This window comes from Cataglyphis hispanica, chromosome 18 (assembly GCF_021464435.1).
Source record: "Cataglyphis hispanica isolate Lineage 1 chromosome 18, ULB_Chis1_1.0, whole genome shotgun sequence".
NCBI classification, from domain to species: Eukaryota; Metazoa; Arthropoda; class Insecta; order Hymenoptera; family Formicidae; genus Cataglyphis; species Cataglyphis hispanica.
The window spans coordinates 1,778,311-1,803,679 of NC_065971.1; the positions used below are offsets into that span (position 1 = coordinate 1,778,311).

Below are 25,369 nucleotides of genomic sequence, written 5' to 3' on the forward strand. Positions count from 1 at the left end.
TACTCGGTCATATATCATTTTCGTTTCCACGAGAAGACGGGATAATTTTATTACCAACGCTAATATTATTCCCGGATTATGCGTATATTGTTACATATAAATCGAGGTAATAACGGGCGGCTCCGAATGCCGCATTAATTTTTACAACGGTCGGACGGAATTGCGTTAAATTAACTCTGTTTCAAACTCGTGCTCGTAAAATGAATTTTTTTATAATTCGCCGGAGCATCAGTGATATCTCATTGTTTCGCAAATTCGGCTCTCGGTTCGCGTTTCCGCAGTTTTTGCAATTTGAGCGTTGCGACGGCGGTTCGTTTCATCGACCCCCCTTGTTTCATTTCGCGACGAGCTTGCGAACGTTGCGAGTGACGCGGATCTTATCCTTTCAAAGCGCTTGATTTTTTTTTCTTTTTTTTCGAAATTTTTGACAAGTCGAACGATTTTTTTTTTCCTAGAACTAAAACGCGCACGTTTCTGGTGCGACGTGTTGTCTGCAAAATTCTCGGCGTTGAAAGACGATTGCTAAAACGCGCCATTTACCGAATGTTAAAACATGCTTTATTCGAGCCAAGAGTGCACAAAACACGAGCGGTCCCTAAAGCTACATACGGGGACTATTAGAGAAGTACGATGGTGTGCGCGGCGCGGTTCGCTTTAGCGTGAAACTGACCTCTCTACATACATAGTAGAGACTGGCGCGGTAAACTGCACTTTAATACGGGTAGGACGGCTTAAACGATATTGAAGCGAAATCCTGTAAGCTCTTGAAACATTTAACGTCATTATGAAACATCTGTAGAGCAGCGCTCGCGCGCGGGGAGGCTGCAGTTAATATCACTTAACCGATAATTTGTAAGCCACTTCAGCGTTATCATAAAATTTGCCGGACGATCTCGTCTAATAGGTTTGTTGATTTTCTCCGCTAATTTAACTGCCTTTCTCAAACAGCACACAAGATTCGAATCGTATCCCGTGCGCGTGTTGTTTCGCGTCAATGTTAATTTAACCTTTGCACGTGCGAGGAATATGTTTGCCTGCAAACTTTCGTCTGACAGATCTGATATATATTCGCGCGACCGTAGTCTGAATGTTTTTACTAAAGATTCTTCGAACAGACGGTGCATTGTGAAGTGATAGAAGTTTCCCTTTTCCTTGTGCTGCGCGTCTTTTTCTTAATCGGTGCTTGACAAAAGAGAGTTTTTCTATTTCCGGACTATTGTTTTCTTCGCTGACGTTAATGAGAGGTAAGATTGACTTTATTAGCAATCGTTAATTTTAATTTAATTTTAATTTACGCGAGACTGACGATTTTAATCACTGAGTATTTTCTTTACCAATTAAAAATCTTTTATATTCTCGCGCTTTTAATTAATATTAGCGATATAAAAATTGTGATATGGAGGTATTCGATCATTTCCAATCAAGAGCGATATATAAATGCAAGCGATGTGTTTAATTAATCCCACAAATAGCAAAGATGATATTGCGATGTAGCCGTAGTAAAAAATCCCTTTTAATACAACGCGTATCATTTCGCTGTACCAAATCCAGAGTTGCAACGATGAATCGCGCGACAGTCCGATCCGCGTCCATATTCGAACGAACATATTTCCGAGTGGCGAGTGCTTAAAATCGAGCGTAATATCGTTACAACTGCGAGAGAATGCAATCGCCGTGTGCATCAATCCCGTCATATCCCGCGATGATTGCCGCGAAACCAATCGTGCCAGGTGGAACAAGCGAGCGCTCTTTAATTTCGGCGTGTCGCATTTCGCGCGCGCGCGTCACATCGCGGGGAAGGGAGGGGGGTGGGAGCTCCGATTTTGACAAGCCATTCACGAAGGAGTCAAAACACGTGCCGAGAGGGGCGTCATCGACTTCGTCGGTCGGTATGATCGATAAGATCTTGTCGGAGCGAAAGGCATTACGTTCGATGATCGGCGAACGAATTTTCGATCGGATGACGCGAGATGCGATCTCTCCTTCCAGTGAATCCGGCACCCTCCTCGGTGCCGCCCCGGCACCATTAAAAGGGCGAAAGATGTCCCAGAAGGGATATTGTGAGCGCGCCCGGGCTTTGCTCTCCCGAATAGGTCGCGACCAGTCTGCGGAATAGATGGATGGACGCTGTCGCGCACCTACGACACCCGCGGCACTCCTCGCTGGTTTTGCTTCGGTGAGCCCACATGTCGTCGTTAACGTCGGAGAGGCGAGAATGGAAGCGGGACTCGCGCCCCGAACGCTAGAAATGTATCGCTCTGATATAGCGGAGAGCCGATGTTAGAGTAAATTCTCTCGCCGGGGACGAAGCGAGTCGGTATTTATCATCAATTAACTTCTATCATCGATAAACCTTCCGAATGTCTTTATTTGCGAGCATAGAAACTTACTCGCGCACACATTGAGCGAAAAGATAGATTTTTTTTTAATTACAATAATCTTGTTAATTAACGTGAGTACGTATAGCGCTGAAAATTTTTAAATGTTTATTATATAATATGAGTAGAATTAAAAACATCACGTTTCTGTGAAAATGGGGATTTATAGAGCGGAATTTATGTTTAATTGCTGTGAAAGCAATATAATGATTATTCAATACATGATATTGCAATACAGGTCACTACAAGAGTTACTCAGTTGAATTGCCAAAATTTTCGAAAATTTCTTTTTATTACATTCTAATATTGCTCTGCATATAACTGATATTTATGATATGTTTTAAATGTCAACAAGCTGTGTTTCCGAATCTTTGTACTATATAAAACAAAATTTTATTTATTTTTATATTGAATTAGTTATTATGCTGTATATTATATATATATATATATATTTTATTTGCAAATTGTTTAATTTATCAGCATACCGATCCTTTATTCGAATCATTAAAATTCGATTTATATCTCTGATTTTAGCCAACATTTTATAGAAATAAATTAACTAATTAATGAGGTGAATAATAAATTGATAAATAAACGAGTTAGGAGAAGCCGAGCAATAATAATAAACGTAATATCTTACATATGGACACAAACACATACACAGTATCGTCAGTCTACCGTGTAATTGGTGTGAAATTTTTCACAACGCAATGTTGTACAATAATTGTTGGACGTTGGTCAGTTTAACGCCTGAAACCAATCGTCGATAATAAAATTGCCATACAGTATTTCACGAAAAAAAAAAATACCATTTGATTGTATCATCAAACCATTTAACGAATAGATCATATATCGATTATGCATCGTAATAGTTCAACACTTGTACATAGATATGTATATATATATATATATATTGACCGTGCACGAGATAATTATAAATAATTGTCATTAAAAATAATTTTTAATTTTTTAAAAATATATAGTTTTATAAATAATTTTTTTGATAAATAATTTACATTTTTTATCTTAATGTCCAGCAAAATTTCACGATCATATCTTATTGTAATGTGGCATTAATACTATTTCTCGAACGTTTATTAAATAACTTTTTTAATTTTTAATATTGAAATATAAAATTATACAATGAAATAATAAGATGTGAAATAATTTTTGAGGGAGAAGAAAGAGAGAATGAGGCAGAGACGAATAAAAATCATGAATTCTTAAACTGATAACAGTAAAAACAAAATCTTGTTTGTGAAATGCATTCGGGAAATCTATGAGGAAACGCGTTTTATTTTTCCACTACAGCGATACAACTGTCTGATTCGAAACACGCACGGGGATGGTAGAATCTACTCGTTGATGGCTCCGGATCTTCCTCCGAGAAACCGGGATCGAAATAAAGTACGGGAAGGTATCGAGGTGGCATGGCAGAACGAACGAGAATGCGACGTATCCGTCGTATCGGGCCTATTTATGGCGCTACTTGTCACCGCAGTGGATTTCGTCGCTGGGAAATTTCGCCGGCTATGGTTCAGTGCGGAACGAGAAGTCGCTGGGAGAATAAGAGATAACATATATTCGTTTACACATTCGGCATGAAATCTTAGAGAGAAGAAAACGCAAAAAAAAATTGATGTAAGGATAAAGAGATCAATATCTACAAGAAAATCGCGATGAAAAATAATATATATCTGCGCAGCTAGAATGTAATTACAATATATATATATATATATATATATATATATATATATATATATATATGTATGTATGTAATGACGATAAATTATAATGTTATCTCTATTTGTATCGGAATTGATCGAATTTCAATCTTGAATATTACGTTACGTAATTATTTTGAATAACTAATTTAGAGAAAAGTATGTGTGTGATAATATATGTGATTTTAATAAAAGTGCGCAAATTTGAAATGTTGATGATGTTTATCTTAATTAAAAATTAACTTGAGATTTAATTTTTATTGAGATATATTTAATGCTAAAATTGAAAAATAGATAAAATCTAAATTTGTCAAAATTTGTGACTGATATAGAGAAATATATCGAAATATGTCTTCACGACATGCTCTTTAAGATATCTATTATATTGATGATAAAAAAATGCAAATATACTTTCGCACACATATATTTACACAGCGAAATGATTTGTACAAAAAATAATTTGTATACGAATATTTTATTATTAGTATTAACAATCAGCTTGATAAAGGTGAAAATAACAGTTCATTTCACTTCATGCGACAGATCCTGCAACCAACGACTATCGCGTCATCTTCGTCGTGAATTTACACACCTATTCTATACAGACTCTTGTTGTCACCCTGACAACGTGTGTCCAAGAGGAGCCGCTTGAAAAATGTCCTTTTTCTCGGAGGAGGTAGAATCACAGTGTCGGATCAGATCTACGCGCAGAGGAGAAGAAGGAGGACGAGCAGAAAAAGAGAACAACGGAGGAGGCGGAGGAACGCGGTTTCGCAGTCACATTGGCAGCGACACTAGCAACCCAGAAGCCACCCTACAGATACCGCCGAGCTGTTGGACAAGCTGTAGCCTTCACAACCGAATTAGAATGAATCGACCCTCGCCTGCCCTTGTCCTCCTCTTCAGCATCTTCCTTCTCCATTCCGCCTCCTTGCTTATACTCTCTTCTCTTTTTCGAGCTTGTACTCCCTTCTTCCTTCTCCCTTTCCTGATGTCTCGCTCTTCTCAGTCTCTCCTGTTTTCTCTCTTCCCTCTTTCGCTCACAGATTCATTCAACTACCCTCCTTCCACGAGATGTTCTTCTTGCGCAAAGGATGCCTCTCGATTCTTCCTTCTTCCTAGTTGCTGAAACGTCCTCCATCCCGCTCTCCTTCCTTCCGCTTCCTCCTTCATTGAATCTTTGCCTCTCCACCCCTCCGCCATTCCTCCCTCTGATGTTCCTTCTTCCTCACTTTCCTTCCATCCAGTTCCTTCCTTCCGGTTATATAAGTTTTCGATTTTCGAGCTCTGCCTCTCGAGAGTCGCCTCTCCCCCTCCTCTTCCCCCCTCGGCCCCTCCTCTCCTTTCTCACTCCGTCTCTTTTTCCGTCCCTCGCGACCTGCGCGGCGCGCGCGACCCGAGGGATAATCCCGTGTATCTTTCGGATAAGAGACCTATAAATTTGTTTGCCCTGTCACCCACCCTCTTCCCCTCCCCTCCCTACCACCACGCGCGCATTAAGGCGGCAAGCTCCAATCTGTCGGTTTACCGCCGATATAGCTCCCGCGACAGATACGCTCTTCAGAAGGACTCCTATTCCTGTTACCGCGCGATAGATGGGGAGGGGGGGTTGGTGGATAGCGACGGTGGAAGGACGAAGGGGGAAAATCGTCGCGCGACGAGGTTTCGTCTACTCCACTCCGTGGGTGTATCCCCCCGGCTTACCGGGATTCTTATGAATTTCGCCAGGTCCCCGCCATCTTGCCGAGGGATCACGCTCGCCACCGTTGCGTTTTCTTATCGAACTTCGAAATAACGCCATCCCTCCCTTCCCCAAGCGCACATCAGCATTTACATTGAATTCCCGGTTGGAAATAGTTGTCGGATTATCCTCGCTGACGGTCCGCTGGCTATATTCGTAATAATTCATAAATATTCTATTCGGAAGACGAATAATATCTCTCTCTCTCTCTCTCTCTCTCTCTCTCTCTCTCTGTCTCTCTTTCTTCTTTTGATGATAATTCTAATATCCTTCTTGTTAGAATAAAAATTGAATGAACGGGATAAAAGTTAACATCATAATTACAAAACTTTTCCCACGACTTTTAATTTTTTGCAGGCGAAACACGATTCTGAATAATCGGCAATTAATGTCTCCCTCTTATTTTAAAGACGAGTTACGTAATAATTTTCTCTGCGAAGATACAAATGACAGAAAGCGATAAATTAAAAATCTTTTAATAAATTGCTCTTGTAATTGTAGAAACAAGTGGATAAAGGTAGTATATATTATTCGATGTTTGAAACGCCCGAACGTTAAAACTCTTGGGAAGATATGAAATATTACAGTTTGTCAATATTTATCGGAGTAAATGATATACGCACATGTACCGATGCACCCTCTTTTTATCATTAACTGATATTGAAAGAACGATCAAGATTTTTCTCCTTTCTGGTATCAATTTGTCATCGATACAACGGCTAATTGCACGATTCAGACATCGAAACCTCAATGCACATTCGCTTTGCACCGCGATGCACTATTAGCGGCACGTTGCACCAATTTCAGCTCCGATTCATTAACGCGGATCTCCAGAGAGTCGTGAGAAGCCGTGCTAAACGACCTCATTAGGAGAGACGCGGCAAATGCGTTTGTTACTTCATTCGCTATTTTCCGCGATATTGAGCCCTTACGATTATGAAACTCTCCTATTGTTCTTTGATCGTGAAAGATAACCGCTTCTCAAGATATCTAACGTAGCAGATGCAAACTTTTGCACAATGAACGATGTAATATCGAAGCCAATTATTCGCGATTGTTAAAAATATTTTCCGAGTTGTAAAACTTGAAAAATTAAAAGGCTACATAATATTTTAATGAAAAAAATGGTAGATTTAAAATATAGATTTTAATTCTTTCAAAGCACATAATTTCTTAAATAATATTAAACTAATGATAAATGTTTAAATAACAGAATTGAAAATATGGCATATATTCTATATAGCAAAAAAATGAACAAGGTTCATATGTGTAATTTGAAGCTCAATTTTATTTTTATTTTTATGCTATTTAAAAATATTGAAAACTGTTAAAAATGTTATTTAATAAATGAGAATCTATTTTGTTTACAACAATAAATGGCATAGGTACGTGTGATGTTTTCGAACACTTTCTTGATATGCGATTGATTTTTATTTTTTAATATGAAAAAAAATTAAAAAATATTATATATATGACATAACAAAATATAAAGTTTAATTATTTTACTTGTTAGTAGAACATTCAATTTTTTGTATATATTTTGGATATACTCTATACATATTAAAAATTTTTAATAGAATTTAAACATATCTTTCATATCTTATCATATTATCTGCATAATTTTATATTAAACAAATAATTTTTAATACAAATTTAAAAGTTATTTTATATATCAAGTTTTATTGGTAATATATTAAGATAAATATTTAAAAAAATCCGTAATTGATAGAGATTTTAATCTGTTGTACAATATTTATTATACAATAAAAAATGTTATGTGTTATATTTAGCAAATTATAGCATATTAGAAAAATAATAATACACTGATTATCATTCGAGTATAGTTGCCGACTAACGGAACATATTGGGGATATCTTAGGGGTGGACAGTAGAAGGGATGATACCCTTCGAGTGGAGGCAGCACCAACCGTAGCGTTACGTTTCGGAGAGTGAATGTCTACAACTGATAACTGAAAGTTTGCTTTATCATTATGAAGTAAAGTTATTTTACTTTACATCAGTAAATTTGAGAGCAAAATTATCACTTATCGCAAATATTGTTTTCTTCAACGACGCAACCATCTGTAATTAAATATATTTTCTGTTTTGTCTATTACAGACAACGTTTTCGATACTAATGTACTTGTTGATAATTGCCAAATTGTTTTTGTTCGATCGAGCTATTATCTAGTAATATAGAAAGCTAAGAATTTATCATGGAATAAGCAACAGTATCCACTAGATTAAATCTTTACCTTGATGCTTTTATCGATTTGATGTTTTATTTTAAATAGATATTATTTTAAACGATTGGTTTAATATTATATTAATAAAACATATCAATTTAATTTAGCAACATTAAATATGATGGGATATAATTTATATTTGAAAATTGCTAATTTTGAAATTATTAATTGCATATTTTATTTACTAAAATGCCAATATTTTCTCTTTAAATACATACATTAATAAAAAAATATATCTATCAGACTAAGGAATAAAAAATTCTACCCGCGAACGTTGTAGATGATGAAAGATTAATATCGGAGGTCTATAAGAAAATATGATTGTTTTATTAACATTAATTAATTTTGTTCAGAATTGTATATTTAATCTTTTTTTTATAATTCTGTAATATTAGAGAGAAAAAGAAAGACTTATTATTTAAATTAAATTATTTAAATTAAAATTAGAATGTTAATTAAGATTGAGAAAGAAGTGTAATAAATTATAAATAGAAAATATAAAAATTACCGTTTTTTATTACATAAGTAAATGACAGATTATTGGACGACATCAATAATATAATTAGTATGGCTTTTGATTGAGAGTTGGTGTAAAACGAAATGTCTGAACATAAATTTCCGAGTTGAGCCAAGAAAGAAAAAGGAAAGGGGGCCTTTAGACTATCGAATGAAGAATTCGGAAAAGTTTATGTACATTCTCTCGGCAGACACAACCACCCTCTTCGTATTCGACGCGGTCGCGTGCGCGCAATCCTCCACTTAAAAGGGTTCTCCTTGGTGTAAAGCCGAGAATCCCCGATATAAATGTCAAGTTCGCCTTTCGGCTCTCCACCTCTCCCGAGTTCCCTCTCGTCTTTCGTCACCGAGAGAGAAACTCTCTTTCGTTATTCCTTGATGCGACTGTATCTCCTCTTCCACTCGCTCTTTTCTTCCGACTTCCATCTCGTATTTTCAGATCTCTTCTTCCAGCCGGGACTTCCCCCGTCTTTCTACCGGCTCGAAATTTCGACTCCTCTCAGTCTCTTTCAAGCACACTTATACCCATTTCCATCATTCTAAAGCTCTCCCCTCAGTCTTTCCCTTTCTCTTTTATGTTGTTGTCCGTGTCCTCCTCTCCCGCTTGATCATTCCTCTTCCTCATCCCTCGTGAGCGCAAAACAACAAACGAAGTACAAGAGGAGAAACAGCGGCCCGGCCTGAGCGTAATCGCGCCGATCTTCGCCCAGGAAGTGAGAAGGCAATTTGGGCGAACCGCACACCACCAAGTGGGGGGAAGGTCCAGCGGATAACGAACGGCCCTGCGGGAGGTAATTAACGGTGTTTTCCATCCCCCGGAGTAATGTTCCTCGTTACGACGGTTCCCGCTCGTAGAGCACACGGGGCGGTCAGAGAGAGGAGAGAACTTTGCAGAGCAAGGAGACGGACTTTCTTCGACTGCGCGCGCGATGAATCCGACAGCGACGTTTCAACCTATTCTTACAACGTAATCAGTAAAATGTTTCTTAATAGCGTGTAACAATAAGATATAACTACATAGTGATAAAATTATTTATTAAAATACAATAGTTTCCGTATGCATGAAACAAAGTAAAAATTGTGATGTAATTTATAAAGCTCGTTTATGATATAATTAAACAAAATTTTATAAGAGACACTTTTAAAGATGGAAAAATGTTTTAGCAATTAATGATAAGTGATTCTAAAATTATTTAAAAGTAAACAGAATAATTTAATATTTGCAGATAATAAGGATGTTTTGGCTGTGCAATAGTAACAAAATTAAAAAAACTGTCAAAATTAAAAAAAAAAAAACATGTTTATATTGTTTGAAAAATCAAACAAATAAATCTGGATTATGAAAAGAATTAAAGTATCATATCAAAATAATATGAATTTTGACGTCTTCGTAAAAGAAAATAGTTGTAATTAATATTTTTCCTAATTTATGGCAAAAACTTTTGATTGTGAATATCTCCTGAAATCAACTGCAAGAAACAATGAAAAACGTGTAATTTGCAGAAAGAAAGAAAGAGATAGATAATATTTTTCTACAATTTTTAGTAAATAACTTTTAAACGAATAAATGGATCTAAATCAAGTTTTGCACAAATATTTATTAGAGTTTTCTTAATATATGTGAAAATTTTTATTTCGTTGGTAATATTTTTTTCTTGTCAAATTTGTCAATAAGTGCTACAATACGCGATTTTCCATAAGAATCAATAGTAATTTTAAACTTAAATAATTTCCAAATCGTTAAAAGAATTGTGCACAGATTTTTAGAAGAAATAGTGAAACAGTTAATGAAATTTTCATGCTTTTGTTAATGTTTCGATATATATATGTCACATACATCCTTAAATCAAGGATAAAAATTCTAAGAAGCATTTTTAAGCTTTCCAAAATGTCGGTAGAATCGCACATTATGCAATAAAAAGGAAGAGCTCATTTTCATAAAGTAAGGGTGAGCCCTACGTTCTTTTGTCCGGGAGTGTACCTTATCTAAAGTATGCCTTGGTGGATAAAGATTTACTCGCGCGCAGAGGGCTCAGTTCCCAAAGCTCGATCACGACAAAAAGTATCCGCGGATCTTCGAGAGTGCGGGCGTCTTAAGATCTTATTCTTTGGCGCGTTCTCTCGCGCAGAGAATCGAAGATTCACCCGGTTCCGTCCACGGCGACGAGGCTCTCGGTTCCGTAGATGGGTTAGAAGATGCGATTACATACAAACATGCCGTGTATACATATGCGCAATACACGCGCACGCGACACATCTACGTATAACGCGGTGACTGCGGCGGAACGCGGCCAGAGAGAAAGAGAGAGAGAGAGAGAGAGAGAATGAGAGAGAGAGAGATAGTTGCCTCGCACCGGTAAATAATGCAGGCCGGGGTAATGGCGCTATCTCTGCGCATCTTTTATTAAACGTTCGCTTCGCCGCCCTTCCGCCCCGCGCGAGTCTCCCTTCTCTCCCCGCTGCCCCCTTCGTGCCCACCTTCGCCCTACACGCCACCCCTGCCGACACCGTTCTACTCTCCGCCGCGTGCCACCCACCTATTCCTCTCCTGTTCTGAAACCCGCTCTCTGATACGGCCGGGTTACCGCCACCCTGTGACTGCTCTCTTCTTGGCGTACTCATGACAGTGACGAGGGGAGAGGAGGGAAAAGGTTGACCGACGATCCACGCCATTGTTCCACGAGGCCGATCTTTCTATCTCGAAGATCGTGATGCGTATTCGAGACTGTGCTAAGCTGGTTACTCTCCGCTGCTAGGGATATAGATTATTACGAAATGTAAGATCATTATTGACGCTCAATTAATCGTTGGGTGGTATGAGTAGAAGACAATATTGCTTTAGTTATAAAGCTGTATATAATATAATTAAAAATCGATTCACATGAATAACAGATCTAGTAAGACTCAATCATGTTTAATAACTTTTCTATAAAAAAAAAAAATTTGTCAAAAATAATCAAATGTCCGTTTTACGCGAGGAACATTATTTAGTATCAATTTATTGAACTAAAAGAATATTAAAGAAAAATTTAGCCCATTTTTATCTATATATTGGATATTAAAGAATTATTAGTTTCAATACTTGCTTCATAAAATTCTTTATTTACAAAGAAAATAACAGATTAGAATATGCAATAATTTTTTTAACGTAAAGAAGAGAAACTTTATTATCTATTTCTAGATTAATAATATTATATGTAATAATATATCTTTCTCTATTACATTTATATATATCGCGTCTTTTGATCAAGAATTATATACAAATATATTTATTTATAAATTTAATACATTTTGCCAATTTAAACGAGTGGTATCAAATATATTCGACAACGTGACGCAATTATTAAACATTAGCGAGAAAACATAATTTTATATTTCAAGCGTCGTGTGGAATGGTTGAAATTTAATCGCTCGTGGAGGAGCGCGAAGGTCGGTATCCGATTTGGAGCGCAATCCACTCGAGCGTGGAAGCTGTCGGAGGGTTGCGTTGCCGATTTTCGTGGCAGTGCTGATTTCAATTAGCATTATTATTAGGGCCGCGTCGTCGACAAGGAACGCTCGACGTCGTCGTTGTCGTCGTCGTCGTCGTCGTCGTCGTCGTCCTCGTCCTCGTCCTCGTCCTCGTCGTCGCCACTGTCCTTGTCGTTCTTCTCGTCCACATAGCCATCCGCAGGCTCGTCTGAACGCGCAGGTCTCTCACGCACACATATACACGCACACTTACACACACGTATACGCGTGCAGGGACCCCCGAGCTTTGCTAGGGGGTGTTTGAAAGCGGTGAAATCAATGCCTCTGTTTGCACTGTTGAGGTCGAACCGAATTCCGTTCCTGCCTGCACTTATACAGGCACGCATCGGCGTCGCACGTGCTGACGAGAGTATGCCCGCAATTCTCACTCCTCTACTCTCGATCAAATAAAGCGGACTAATATATGTGCACTTGTACCGCGTTAATTATCATAATCACTTATTTATCTTTATTGGATTAGATTGGATTGACTTGGACGTTTGTGAGTGACGTTTGTCATGCTTACAACTGATCGAGCCATTTTAGATATTTTAGAATTTTTTGCTTTTTTAAGTATCAATATTATATTATAGATAAAATGAAAATAATGAGAGAAAAAAATTAGGTAATAATGTGCGCTAATTAATATTGCATAATTAATGCAAGGAATAATTAAAATGAGCTGGAAATACAATTGAATCTTCAGTCAATATATCTCGTAAAAACTTGAATGATATTGAATGCTTATGTTTTTTTCTTTTTTTTTCTCTTATATCAAATGATAATTCCCTAAAAAAATAATTGTCGTCAAATGATAATTTTCTAAATAAAAGATAATTGCCGAAAATATTACGATTTTATCATATATGCTTTTTCCAATGCATATTTATTTTTTTCTCTGCGATTATAAATTATTATTTTTTTTTTTTTTTTAGAAATTTGAAGCCAATTCTTTTAGCAAAAACTTTATTGCGACATCTTGTTTACATTGTTTTTATTTATCAGTATCAATTAAATACTTTTTAATAAATAAAGTTTAAATTTTGAAATATAACTACACTTTATTTAGTGTAGTAACTGTGACGAAAACGCGAATTGATGCGTCGATCGAGAGAAACTAACGGCGCGCGAAAAAGCGAGTTGGTGAGCTCATAATCGTGGGTCTCCCCTGGCGCGCATACATACGTTGTAACCGTAATACCTAGAACAATCGAGACGTTCCGGTGACGATGGCAGAAAACACAGTTGACAGAGACTGAACAAGGAAAGAGAGAAGCGCGGACGTGAAAGATAACGGCTCACGGCCGATCGATCGATCCGTCGAGGCTTTTGTTCGTTTACGAGACCCGCTATCCGATTTAACTATGGATATACTTGGTGGAAGGAGACATATCGAGGCGTTTCGGTAAGAAGCGGCTTTTATCTCCCGGTTAAGCTAAAGTGCATGAATGACGCGTGAAAATAGAGGAGAGAAGGATAAAAGATCGAACGTATACATATTTGTAGATGTATAAATATTATACAAACATAATCGTATTAAGATTGTAATAATTTTCTTTGAAAAGAAATTATTTCATTTCCAGGAACTTATGACTGACAAGGGTAGACGTTCAAATTTTTTTTTTTTTTTTTTGATAGAAAACAAAAATGTATACGAAATGTAAATGTAGCTGTAAGTTTGACATTTCTAAGACACGTTCAATTCTGCGTCATATTTTATGACATAAAAACACGTGTCATCAAGAAGCTTAAAATCAAGAATTGCTAAATGTGATGAAATACGGGAAAATTTAAATAAGGTATAAGTTGAGCTTGTTGAAAATAATTCTCGGTTATTTGTCGATATTGTGCGAGTGTCAGTTAGCGTAATCCGGCGTCTAAAAAGAATCGGAATTAATCTCGCAATGATATTCCTTGCTTTGACAAGGGGAGACGAGATGTATGGAGAAATACCGCAGAGCGTAATGCGCGATTAAGCGCTCGCATAAATACGCGTTTATACGCGTGGGGAACGGCAGTAGTGTGTCTCGGCGTATTCGCAGACATGGCTGCGACAGCTATTGAACTATTACACGCTTAACCGGAACGGAGTGACTGCAGTGGCGTGCCTTGCTGCTCTCGATGCGTGCGGCGTCATGACCTCAAGCGGGTAATCCCTATACGAACCCGAGAACACAGTGCGTACAACTCTGTTTAACTCGTCAATGTTACGTGCTACGAGCTCAGACCAAAGTTCATTTCTTTACCACGCGACAATTTTGTACGAAATGTCAAATTCTAATAATTCTTTAGATTTTTATAATTTTTTAAAATATATTCTTTGTAAAATATGATATGTAAAAATAACAAAATTATATCGTATTCTTTTTTTTCAAATCATTTTTTAATTATTTGTAACATTATTTTTTTAATTTAAATTGAAGTTATATTTTTAATAAGAAAAATATTGTGTGGGATACTCTATAGATATCAAGCAAATGGCAAGTGCAAATTGATAAAGATGTACACCTTATGTATTGTACGAGATATTACTGTGCCAGATTATCTGTGACATTCCGCGAGTATTTCGAAATAATGGTGCAGTAACAATTAAGAGATCTTTGTAAACTGAACATGGAGCGGAGCTACTTAAGCTAGATTAGAACCGATTAAGATAATTTCTGCGACGATGTTCAAGCAGAGGAAATAAATTTGCCAGATGTAGTTATTTAGGAGCATAATGCTTGGCGACGTAACGAGCGCGGTGTTTATCATTAATTAAGCGCTTCTTACGTCACCTGCGACTTCGCTAGTGAGAAGAAAGGTGGGAGAAGGAGAGAAAGAGAAAATCTTCTCGCAAAAAGAATCTCTCTCTCTCTCTCTCTCTCTCTCGCAGCAGCACGCAGAGGCTTATAACGAAGTTACGCCACTGTCGATGTTCGAAACGTGGGGGTTGCGAGTGTCGCGCGGGGGTTGGTTATTTCACGGTCCACTCGTTCTACTCACACCCCTCAGAGGCGGCGGTAGCGGCCCCTTTCCCAAATCCACCCCTAAGAATTAATTCGAGAGAATCGTCCGGCGACCGACCGACAGCCACTCCTACCTTTTCGAGCGCCCTCGGATCATCTTCCCCCCTCAACGGATCCTTTTTCTCTCATAGCTCTCCTTTCGTATTCCCGTTCGCGTCGATTTAACTTTCTCCTGACTCCTGCTTCGATAACACCGTCGTTTTCAACGAAAAGTCCGTCGGAAGAGTCGAGATAAGACGAATGAAAGAATAAGTGTGTCTCTTTGTTCTTCTGAATGAGACCTATCTTTGTTGTATTAACGTTCCTTGTGTAGTATTTTTTTTTTTTCTGAATCGATAGACAGTTTCATTACCAAGTGTTATTTATAATCAAGACACGCGAGATGTTTTCCCAAATTTTTAATGAGTATTCAATGATGAAAAGTACATCTATGTTTTTGATAATGTACTTACCGTCTTCATTCATAAGGGAACTATTTCTCTAAAAAGACCCAGTCATCCTCTTTGGTCGAGCCAGCGATTAGCTTCAGCATTTAAACGGCATTTAACAAGTTTAGAAGCCGTTTGTCCCGTTAATGTAAAGGGCTACTTTTACCTTCAATTCATAATTAAGAGACGCGCATAGACGCGCGGTCAGATCACGACGACGACGCGTGTCGCGCAGCTTGAGCCGAGGTAGTTTCTAATTTGAGCATCAAAGCAAGGCGCGAGCAATTTTCCGTCAATTGAACGTGGGCTGCCTTTGGAAGTCGGGAACAAGGCGGCACTGTGCGGTCGGAATTACGCGTGGAAGACTCTAGGTGCTGGTTTTGCGAAGACTCTGCGTCTCTCAAAGGGCGAGTAACGCAGAGCTGCCGTCTAATGGCTCAGTTCACTTAGCGCGTCTTCTTGCTCTCTTCTCTCCGGGGTGTCCTTTCCCCTTATCTTTCGCAAAAACAACAGTCATTTTTTTTTTTCGTGATCAGACGGGCCGTACCATCGGGGACGACGGACGAGCGATCGCCGCTCATTAAGGGTTGATGAAGAAAAAACTCGGTGAGTTATACGGAGAAGGTAGGAAAGAAAGCAATTACGATTCCGAGATTCTGAGTTACACGAAGTAATTGGCTTTCAGCGTTGAACTTAATCGAACTCATGGCTTTTTTCCACGCAAAAACACCGAGTTAAAAAGTCATAAGAACCAAAATATTGCAAAATAAAAAAAATTGTGCGACTAGAGAGATCGATTTTGATATATCGATAAATATATTACGAGATCGAAAATATTTGAAAATGAAATCGGAGTGAGATCTTTGAGAATTTTCGATTTTATATAAAAATATATGCAAAAATAAAATAGATTTTTTTCTTTTTGCACGCGAGGAAAAATTAGTAAGAATTGTGTCGTGTAAAGTATATTTTTTTTTTGTATGTACACAGAAAAAATTGAACTCACACATCGTGCATCGATCTCAATATAATATTCCTTGTAACGGTATTACAGTATTAGAAATAGTCGATGGGAATGAAATTTGTAATGTTACCCAGCAGCAAATTGTCTCGCGACAAACGCTGAAAGCGGACAATACGAGATATTGTTGTCGCAACACGACGGTTCGAATGTGGTAAGCAAAATCGATCTTTATTCTTGTCGCACGTGCGTGTAACGGGGATTAATTGTATCTATATACACAGTGGATGGAGGTTTTTACGAGCGTAACGTATGATTTTTATTTTACACAGGAACGATCGCTACGTTCCGGGTGTGCCTCGTTTTTGCGTTCGGCACACGAAACATTACTCACTAATTTTTCACCACAATCGCAATCAACGCACTCTCACTTTCTCGAACATCCATCCTGACGCATACATCTTACTTGCTAAGAGCGTGTCTGATAAAATCTACTTCCCTTTAAGACGAGTTTCCGCCGTCGCTTAATCGCGGCGACGAACGGAATATGTTACAAAGATGAGAAAACGACAAGGACTCGGAGTGTTCGTGTTACTTTACATGGATTAAAGTACTGAGGTTTTCGTTTTAATAGGCGAAGGACGATTTCGCCAATTTCGGGCGGTGTTACGATAGTTTATGACTCTGTTCTGAATTTTCTTTTTTACGATACGCAAAGCTCGGAACGGGGAGCAAAAGCGCAAATTAGAAAAGTAATCGAAACTCATTCCACTTTATGTCAAGTGTCGAGTTATCTATCAGATGATGAACGTGTTCGTTTTAGAAAGATGTCATTTTCCCTTCGGCTATTGTCCAAAAGATCGACGGTGGGAGAAAAATACGCGTGGAATTTAAATGTTTGGCCAGTGTCATGCCGGAATGATACGCTCGTTTTTTGTACGTCACCCTACGTAAACCGATTATGCTATCGACTCGTTTCACGTGCGCAACGGGAAGGCAAAATATAACATCGCGACAGCCTAATACGCGCTTCGATCCGACAAACGAAAACATTATACCCATCGTCCGATTTCATACTTAAATAGTTTTCGATATCATTTTTTTAAACATCAAACAAAAATTGCTATTTCACGATGCCAAGATATTATTTCATAGTTCTATTTGTACCTGAAAAATGACACAAGTCCGAATTAAAATCGTTCGCATAATAATAAACGTTATTTCTCTCAATTATTTTTGAGAGGAATACAATTTTAATAATGGCATTTTTCTATTTTTCGCGTACACATTAAATGTATTTAATGATTGACATAGCCAATTAGTTATGACAATTGGCAAAAATTATGGTCTTTATTTTCAATCATTTTTAAAGTGACCAACTTCTTTCGTTGTCGCGTAGAGGAACGATGATACTTTCTACTAATTTGAAAAAAAAACCAACCGTAATTATTATGAGGAAAACAACAAACATTCACCAAAAAACGACAAATTGAAGAATCAACCAACGATGTGGATAAATTAAAAACGCACGGAGATCTATCCTTCTTCCTTCCTTAGTACTTTTGTTCGCCGCGACCGGAAGTACACGTCACACGAACCCGCCGTTTCCTTGCCGTGGACTACGAAGGCGAGGACACTGACGCAGGCTATCATCGCCTGCGAGTTCGCTACGCGTGCGGGTGCGTGTGCGGATGCGGATGAGACGTGAGGGTTAGGCCGGTGGAGGAAGGCGTAGAGGTCGGCGGCGGACCCGACGCAGTCGCAGCAGGAGTCGCTGACAGATGATGGCCGAAGAAGGTCGGTCCGGTCGGCGGGTAAGGTGGGGCCGCCGGGTGATAGTAGCCGGGCGGCGGCGGTGGCACCGGCGACGGGTGGTGTACATGGGCGTGCGGGTGCGGATGCGTGTGCGAGTGCGGCAACGGGTGCTGATGCGGATGCGCGGCGAAGAGGAAGGCGGGAGCGTACGGCGACGGATGCGGCGGTGTCGTCGGCACCGTGGGACTGTTGACGTCTAAGCCCGGATTCTGTTTCTTCCACTTGGTCCGCCGATTCTGGAACCAGATCTTCACTTGGGTCTCGGTCAGTTGAAGCTCAATCGCCAGATTCAACCGCTCGCACACGGACAGATATCTCGTAGTCTTGAACTTGTTCTCCAGCCTAACCAGCTGCTCGTACGTGAAGGCCGTTCGCGCTCTTCTTGGTTTACCGCTGGCGTTACTGCTACCTCCGCCGCTCCCGCCACCACCGCCAGTCCCATTTTGACCGTTCTGACTCTGACTTTGACAGTTTTGTGCCTGGACGCCGCTCGACGAGGTGGACGACGACGAGGATTGACGCTTCTTGCAGTTTGTCGCGGTTGCGTTAGCGCCGCCGCTGGTCGCGTTCTCCCGCCCGACGCTCTCAGAATCCTGATCCACCACCCGCATCTCAATCTCCTCGTCTTCGTCCTCTTCCTCGACATCCTCCTCCATCTCCTCCATAACGGTGTCCGGTGTACCTTCCTCATCTTCTTGCCCGCTGCCGCAGGCGAATTCGCCCCGCGAGTCGCCGTCTGAAAATAATAATAATCACGGGATCACTTTTGTGATGGAAGGTAAAACCACGAAGAGGGAAAGGCGCTGATACGGGATCGCGGTGTCGAGTGACGAGGATTGATTATACGAGGGACAAAATTGCGGCTTGGATGTCGCGTTTCTCATCGTGCCAGGCACTTTATTTACGTTCATCGCGAACTTTAAGATTTACTTTTTATTAATAAAAATATTTATATTTATAAAAATAAAAATATTCATATCTATAGAAATTTATATAATTGTATTGTGAATATGTTTTATTAATTATGCGGAACAAACAACAATTAATTGCTAGTAATCAGTTTAAGATTCTCTTAATGACTACATAATTCATTTATTAAATTACACTTAACTAAATTTTTGATCGAGACGATTTACCGCGAAGAAATATAGCTTCTCGTGAGAGAGCCGAATTGCATAGCGGCCGATCGAACGATCGCGTCGCCGATCGTGTCTGCGAACGTAACGATCCTCGTGTGAATCAAAGAGGGACAGAGAATAGCGGGGACCGAGAAAGAGAGAAAGAACGGCCAATCGTTCGCTCAATGAGAGAGAGGAGATTGGAGATTCAATCAGCACGCAGATGTCCCGGGGACAGATATTCCCTGGCTCTCGTCCGTGGGGGTTGGGGTGCCTCTGGGATACCGCGAGTGGGGATAGCTTGCCGAATAAAACCAGGGAGACAGAGTGAAAGAGAGATGTAGGGACAGAATAGACGAAAAGCGACGAGGATGGCACATGTCGGCATCGAAGGCACTAAGAGAGAGAGAGAGAGAGAGAGAGAGAGAGAGAGAGAGCAAGATAGACGGACAGAGAAAGCGAGAGGAAGACAGTGGGACTTTATCCGAATTGGCGTGGCTCGTGGCCCATAGCCTACAGCCTAGCATAGTGCCTGGGGGTTGGAAGTCCGTAGGGGGCGACGGATCGAGAAGGTTTACGCCGTAATGGGATTTGTATCTCGTTAACGCGCGATCGTTCTTGCCCCGTCGTACAGGCCGCCAAGCGGCTACCTTTCCCATCCTTCTATCTTCTTCCCGCTCCAGTATGGCCCTCTTCTATATCGTTTTCATATAACACCGCGGTCTCCACATCGAGATATACCTGGTCGATGCCGATTGATTGCGTTTAATTAAATTGACTAATTTATATTGTTCCTCCTTCATCGCCGCTCATCCGCGTGCCTTTGCGACGATTGCGACCTGTCAGCAATCTTTAATGAAGTCAGACGTGTTGAATAGTGTTATTTTTCGATGTTCTTTTTCTCTTTTATTCTTAATGTTAATATACTCTACATTTAGCGCGTGAGATATAAAATTTTAATTGTTTAACTTAAATTTTTCTCTAAAAAAAAAAGAGAAAAAGAAAGAGTCCATAGTGACTTAAATTTAATTTAAAATATAATTTAAATATAATTTAAAGAGATTAGATTTTTACATCTAACAAAATGAAAATTATTCTATTAAATGGTTTTGAGATATAATTTTAACTAAATTATTGCAAAAATTATTTTTGATAAAAAAAAATTATTGCCAAATATGTCTCGAATTGAAGTTTATTAGAATAATCGACCCATTTCTTCTGAAGAGCATTATCAATGTCATTTCGTCGCCTAGCATGACAGCTGTGAAATTAATTGAGCTCATCGGAAAATGAACGACTGCAGATCGCGTTTCTATCATTGCGCCGGCGGGAGGACGATTCATATCGTTTAGATCTTCTTCATTAACCACGATCAGGCGGGCTGTGTGCGAGAGAAGCGATCGGGGATGTATGTCGATCCCTGAGGGATACGTTAAGGGTACACAGGGGGGAAGTCGATCGCAGTGTGTGCTGCGACAAAGCAGCAGACACAGGGAATACTTATCTCGTTTCGGTTTTCCTCATTAAACACAATGACAGTGTTTAACGACAAGTGGCACAATCGGGAAATACGCAATAGACAAAGTCCCTAACCGTTCCTCGATTGCTTGCGGCGATGAATCGCGCGTTCGCGATTTATCTCAGCGGAAATTCTTAATGATAGTATTTATAATCTAGTTGATACCTGAACGTACTTTTAGATTACAATGTACAATAAGAGAAATATAAAGCAAGCGCGTAAATTGTAAAATATGAAATTAGTAATGGAATTAATTAAAATTAGAATTATTAAAAAGCAGATAATTAATTCGGGTCATACAATCCGGTCAAACAGAGATTCTTTCATTCTTTATAATGGAACTGTAGCAGCTGCGACATATGGCGCGATATCTCGACGTTTTCCGGGGCGTTTGTAAGATAATTATAAATTTCGCCGAAATCTAGCGGAAGATCCTGGATCACGAATCACGAACGCAACGCTCGGAGGGGTGACTTTCGTGGGTACTGCGACAACGAAGAATGGAGAAGTGAGACAGAGATGTGAAAAGAGAGAAAGTGAGAGAGAGAGAGAGAAAAGTCATTGTGATGCAGAAGAGCCAATTTTCTGGGCGGCTTGGCGCGATGCGGTGCGATACGGCGCGATGCTGCGCGATTATCATAACAACCGGCGATATTATTCCGTCGGTGGATCCGAGCTCCGGCGGGGGTGGAGAGGAGAGGTGATCTCCCGGCGATGGCAGTCGAAACGGATTGGCTCAGGCCTGATGCACTTTTAATGGGAAGCGACGACCATCCTGGTAAGATGGATGAGCCGACAATCGTGTAATCTCGATTTCGACGGCTGCGATCGATCCATCGCGCGCGCGTCCTTCTCTCTCACTCTTCTCTCCCTTTTCTCGGCTCGTTCCTCGCGGTAAGAATGTGTCCTTGATGGCTTGCGCAACGATGGAGGACGACGGCGGCTGGACCATCCGCTGATTTCGCAAGCGGACTCGGTGTCCCGTACCGGGATAAAGGGACGACGATGACGGGGTTCAAGGACTGGTTAACGCAGATTAGCGGAGCAATTTGTCACGCTCCGACAGGCCGCCGCCCGGTCGCTTCCCCTGCCCGCCGTTGCCGTCGTCGTCGTCGTACCGTCCGCTTCTGCCTCGCTTCACCCCTTCTTCGGGATGCTTCTTCTGTCCCTTATCGGCCTAGCAGGACCACTTCTCCCGCGTCTGTCCGCCAGACTCCATTAAATTCGAAAGTCAACTGTGAAATTGGGATCCTCCGCGACGAACTCGTGCAATCCGATAAATTTTCCTCGTCGTTGTCGTTTGAAAGAATACATTTAAAAAGACGAGAGAAAATTGCTTTGTAACATTAACGAAGTATTTGAATCGATTTAATTGTTTATATATATTGGCAATCCGATATATACAAGATCTAGTGATTTTGTACAATACATTATCCTATTTCTTTGGTAAAGTGACGTAAGCAATTAATAAATCCAGTAAATAAATGAAGGTAAAATATAAACTAAGATTTGCCATCAATTATAATTTTCAATCTGTTCTGGAATAAAGTTTTGAATAAATTCTCTCCAAAATATCATATAAGTTTTATATTCGTTTTCGTATATTAATCACACAGAATTCAGAAATATTTTCTAAAAATAAATTTTTATGAAATGTTTGGAGCAATATATATGCATTTAATAGCATTTACTTCTATAGCCGTGTTATAGTACTTTAATTTTCTCATACGTAAATTAATGCATCGCAGAATCCCGTAGCTCGCGCGTATCGCTTCGCAATTGCATTAACATTATTCAAAACGACGTTAATGAGATGTTGGAAGAGTTTCATTCTCATGTCCCGGCTAAGACATCCCTTAGTTGTCACTTTTGCAGGAATCCTCGTGTATCGTCGTACACGCAAATAGCCCGACAGCTCTCAAAATTGCACGATCGTCGGAGAAGAAGTCCTCCTTCTAGCGTCTAAAATTAGAACGAGGAAGAAGCGAGAGAGGACTAGCGAAGCGTCAAGGGAACTAAGATGCGGTCGGACGAACACCGGACGTGAAAAAATATCGCTCGAGAGCGATGTAGCGTGGAACTTTAAAGAAGACAGCAGCGCGGGAAATACATGTCGACTTTTTTTCGCCTACAAATAACTAAATGGACAACACTATCCAATGTAAGGTATTGTAAAAATTTTCTCTCAAATTGCAAAGATTAATTCCGTGATTACATCGCAAGTGTCCGTGTAATAAACTCAAATAAACAAAATTATTTTTAATAATTATAATACAAATTTATATCTTTCATATATAATTTTATCTCTCTATATTTTTAATTATTTTTAATTAGTTTTAATTATTTTTTTTTTTTATTAAATGGCAAGTAATAAATTTTCGCGATCATGTCAATTAAGATGAGAATTAAGATGAGAGACTCTATATTTGATGTAAGAAGGCTACTTATTGAAAGAGAATTATTAGTTAAATAAAAAAATAATAAATATATATTAAAATTTATATTTTGCAAAAACTTAAATACTCGTAATACTCGCACTCCCTGTAATATGTGCGCTCGTAATAAATTTTTTAATTAAAATCAAAGATTTTTCTATTTTAATCGATTAAATCCTAACTGAAATGTGCACCGTTTAAAGCGTCACGCGTTTTTTATTAGTTAATTTGCCGAGATAAGCGCGGCGTTTCGACCATACGACCTATTCGTCGGATCTCTCTAATCGCGAGAACGTCAATTACGCTAGCCAAGTAGTCAGCGCCAGAAACAAAAGAATTTCATGACAGATGAATTTGTTATTCACCTTCGTGCACGCTGCCGGCGCGTCGATGTCGGCGATGCTGGACGCGATTATGGACGACGCGGCCACCGGTAAACTTGTTCGGGTCGAGGATATTCTCGACGGAGAATGCGAGGCACCGCTTGTTGTTCGTCTGCACCGTGCTAGTAGCGGTCGTGGTGATGCTACCTGTCGACGTGCCGGTGGTGGTGCGCGCCACGTTACCGGAAGTGCACACCGTCATGACGGCCGAGCCGGTAGCGCCGTGTCCGGATATATACACTGACGTTCCGTGGCCGGCGGGCCCACCACTTTGTACACAAGTGAAAGGATGCACCCCGCGATTGGCGAACGGATGTACAAACTGATCGGATGCGACGCCTCTCGACGAGGGTGCCGTGAGATCTACCGGGCTACTGGGATTGCTCTCGTCGGCATCCTCTCGACACACGTCGACTTCGATGTCACCGTCTTCGTGGTAGTTGCCGTTTCGGTGTCTCTCGGATGGTCGACCATCGTCCTCCTCCTCCTCTTCTTCGTCTTCCTGCTCTTCGTCATCCTCGTCGTCCACGATGACGTTCCTTCCAGCCGGCGAGTTTCGCTCGTCCTCGGCATCGTCCTCTTCCTCATCCTCCTGCTCTTCCACTTCCTCGACATCGTTCGGCCTCTTTTCCCTACTTTGATCTATGTCATGGTACTGCTCCTTGTCGACCGCGGTGACGGATCGCAGGATCGGCGAGCTCGACGGCGACTGCTGTTGTCGCATGCCGTCGTACCTCGGGAAGGACTCGCTTGTACGTACGAGCAACACGGGCCTCCTCTCCTGCGGCGGCAGTGATAGACTAGCACGCATGTCGGCCTCTTCCCGCGGTAGGACGATCGGTCCTAGAGGCGACGCGGTCCTGCCTTCTTGCATTCTCCACATTACCCGCTAGTAAGAGAGTGATCTCTTCCTTTACCTGATCTCGCGTATCTTCATCCTCACTCGCGCAACTTACGGCGATTGTTTTCACGATATCCTTTTGTATATATTATTTCCGATTGAAGGAATACTGTAAAGCCCTTCCAAGCCGACCGTAGTCGGAGTTTCATGTTAATGCAGATCCATCATATCGCGTCACACTTTCCTTTCTCGAATGTCACTGTTTTGCCGTGATACGGTCGATGTTGACACTACGCACGACACTTAGATCGACGAATCCGCGATGCGATGGGTCAATGTGGCCGGAATCGCTCTCCCGCACTTTTCTCACGATCAAGATAAAACTGCGTCGTCGAGGAACGCCCGCGACGAACGGTGGATTTAAAATTATCCCTCGCGGCATGGGCGCGCGATTAGCAATGTCTTTGGTGACCCGTCGCGGCGCGCGTACCGTGGCAGCTACTCTCGGGAGTCTCGCGTAGAGCCATGGTGGCAGAATTGGTGGTATATCGGCGTATTATTAGCGCCGAGGAAGAGAGCGGTGGCATCGTGGGTCCGAGTGGAACGGCAAAAGCGAGGGGGTTTGTTCCGCCTCGGCTAGGCGTGGTTAAACCCCCGCTCGAAGCTACCTTCAACCGCCAATGGGCGTACCGGATGACTCTCCCCGTCCGGGGGTTGCGCGCACACACGTGCTTTAAACACGCTCC

The 25,369-nt window shown here is 40.4% G+C and overlaps 1 protein-coding gene and 1 long non-coding RNA gene across 2 annotated transcripts; one reads left to right on the forward strand and one right to left on the reverse strand.

Annotated features, from left to right (window-relative positions):
* Positions 1 to 227: 227 nt before the first annotated feature.
* On the forward strand, positions 228 to 5,229 carry LOC126856417 (uncharacterized). Its single transcript, XR_007688359.1, has 3 exons — positions 228 to 1,244; positions 3,690 to 4,019; positions 4,646 to 5,229. It is a non-coding gene; the product is annotated as an uncharacterized LOC126856417 (long non-coding RNA).
* Positions 5,230 to 16,811: 11,582 nt separating this feature from the next.
* LOC126856372 (pituitary homeobox homolog Ptx1-like) lies at positions 16,812 to 24,954 on the reverse strand. Its single transcript, XM_050604822.1, has 2 exons — positions 23,765 to 24,954; positions 16,812 to 19,063 (listed from the first exon to the last, which is right to left on the reverse strand). Exons 1-2 carry the CDS (start codon positions 24,663 to 24,665, stop codon positions 18,180 to 18,182), a joined length of 1,785 nt encoding a protein of 594 aa, XP_050460779.1. The 5' UTR covers positions 24,666 to 24,954; the 3' UTR covers positions 16,812 to 18,179.
* Between the last annotated feature and the right edge of the window lie 415 nt (positions 24,955 to 25,369).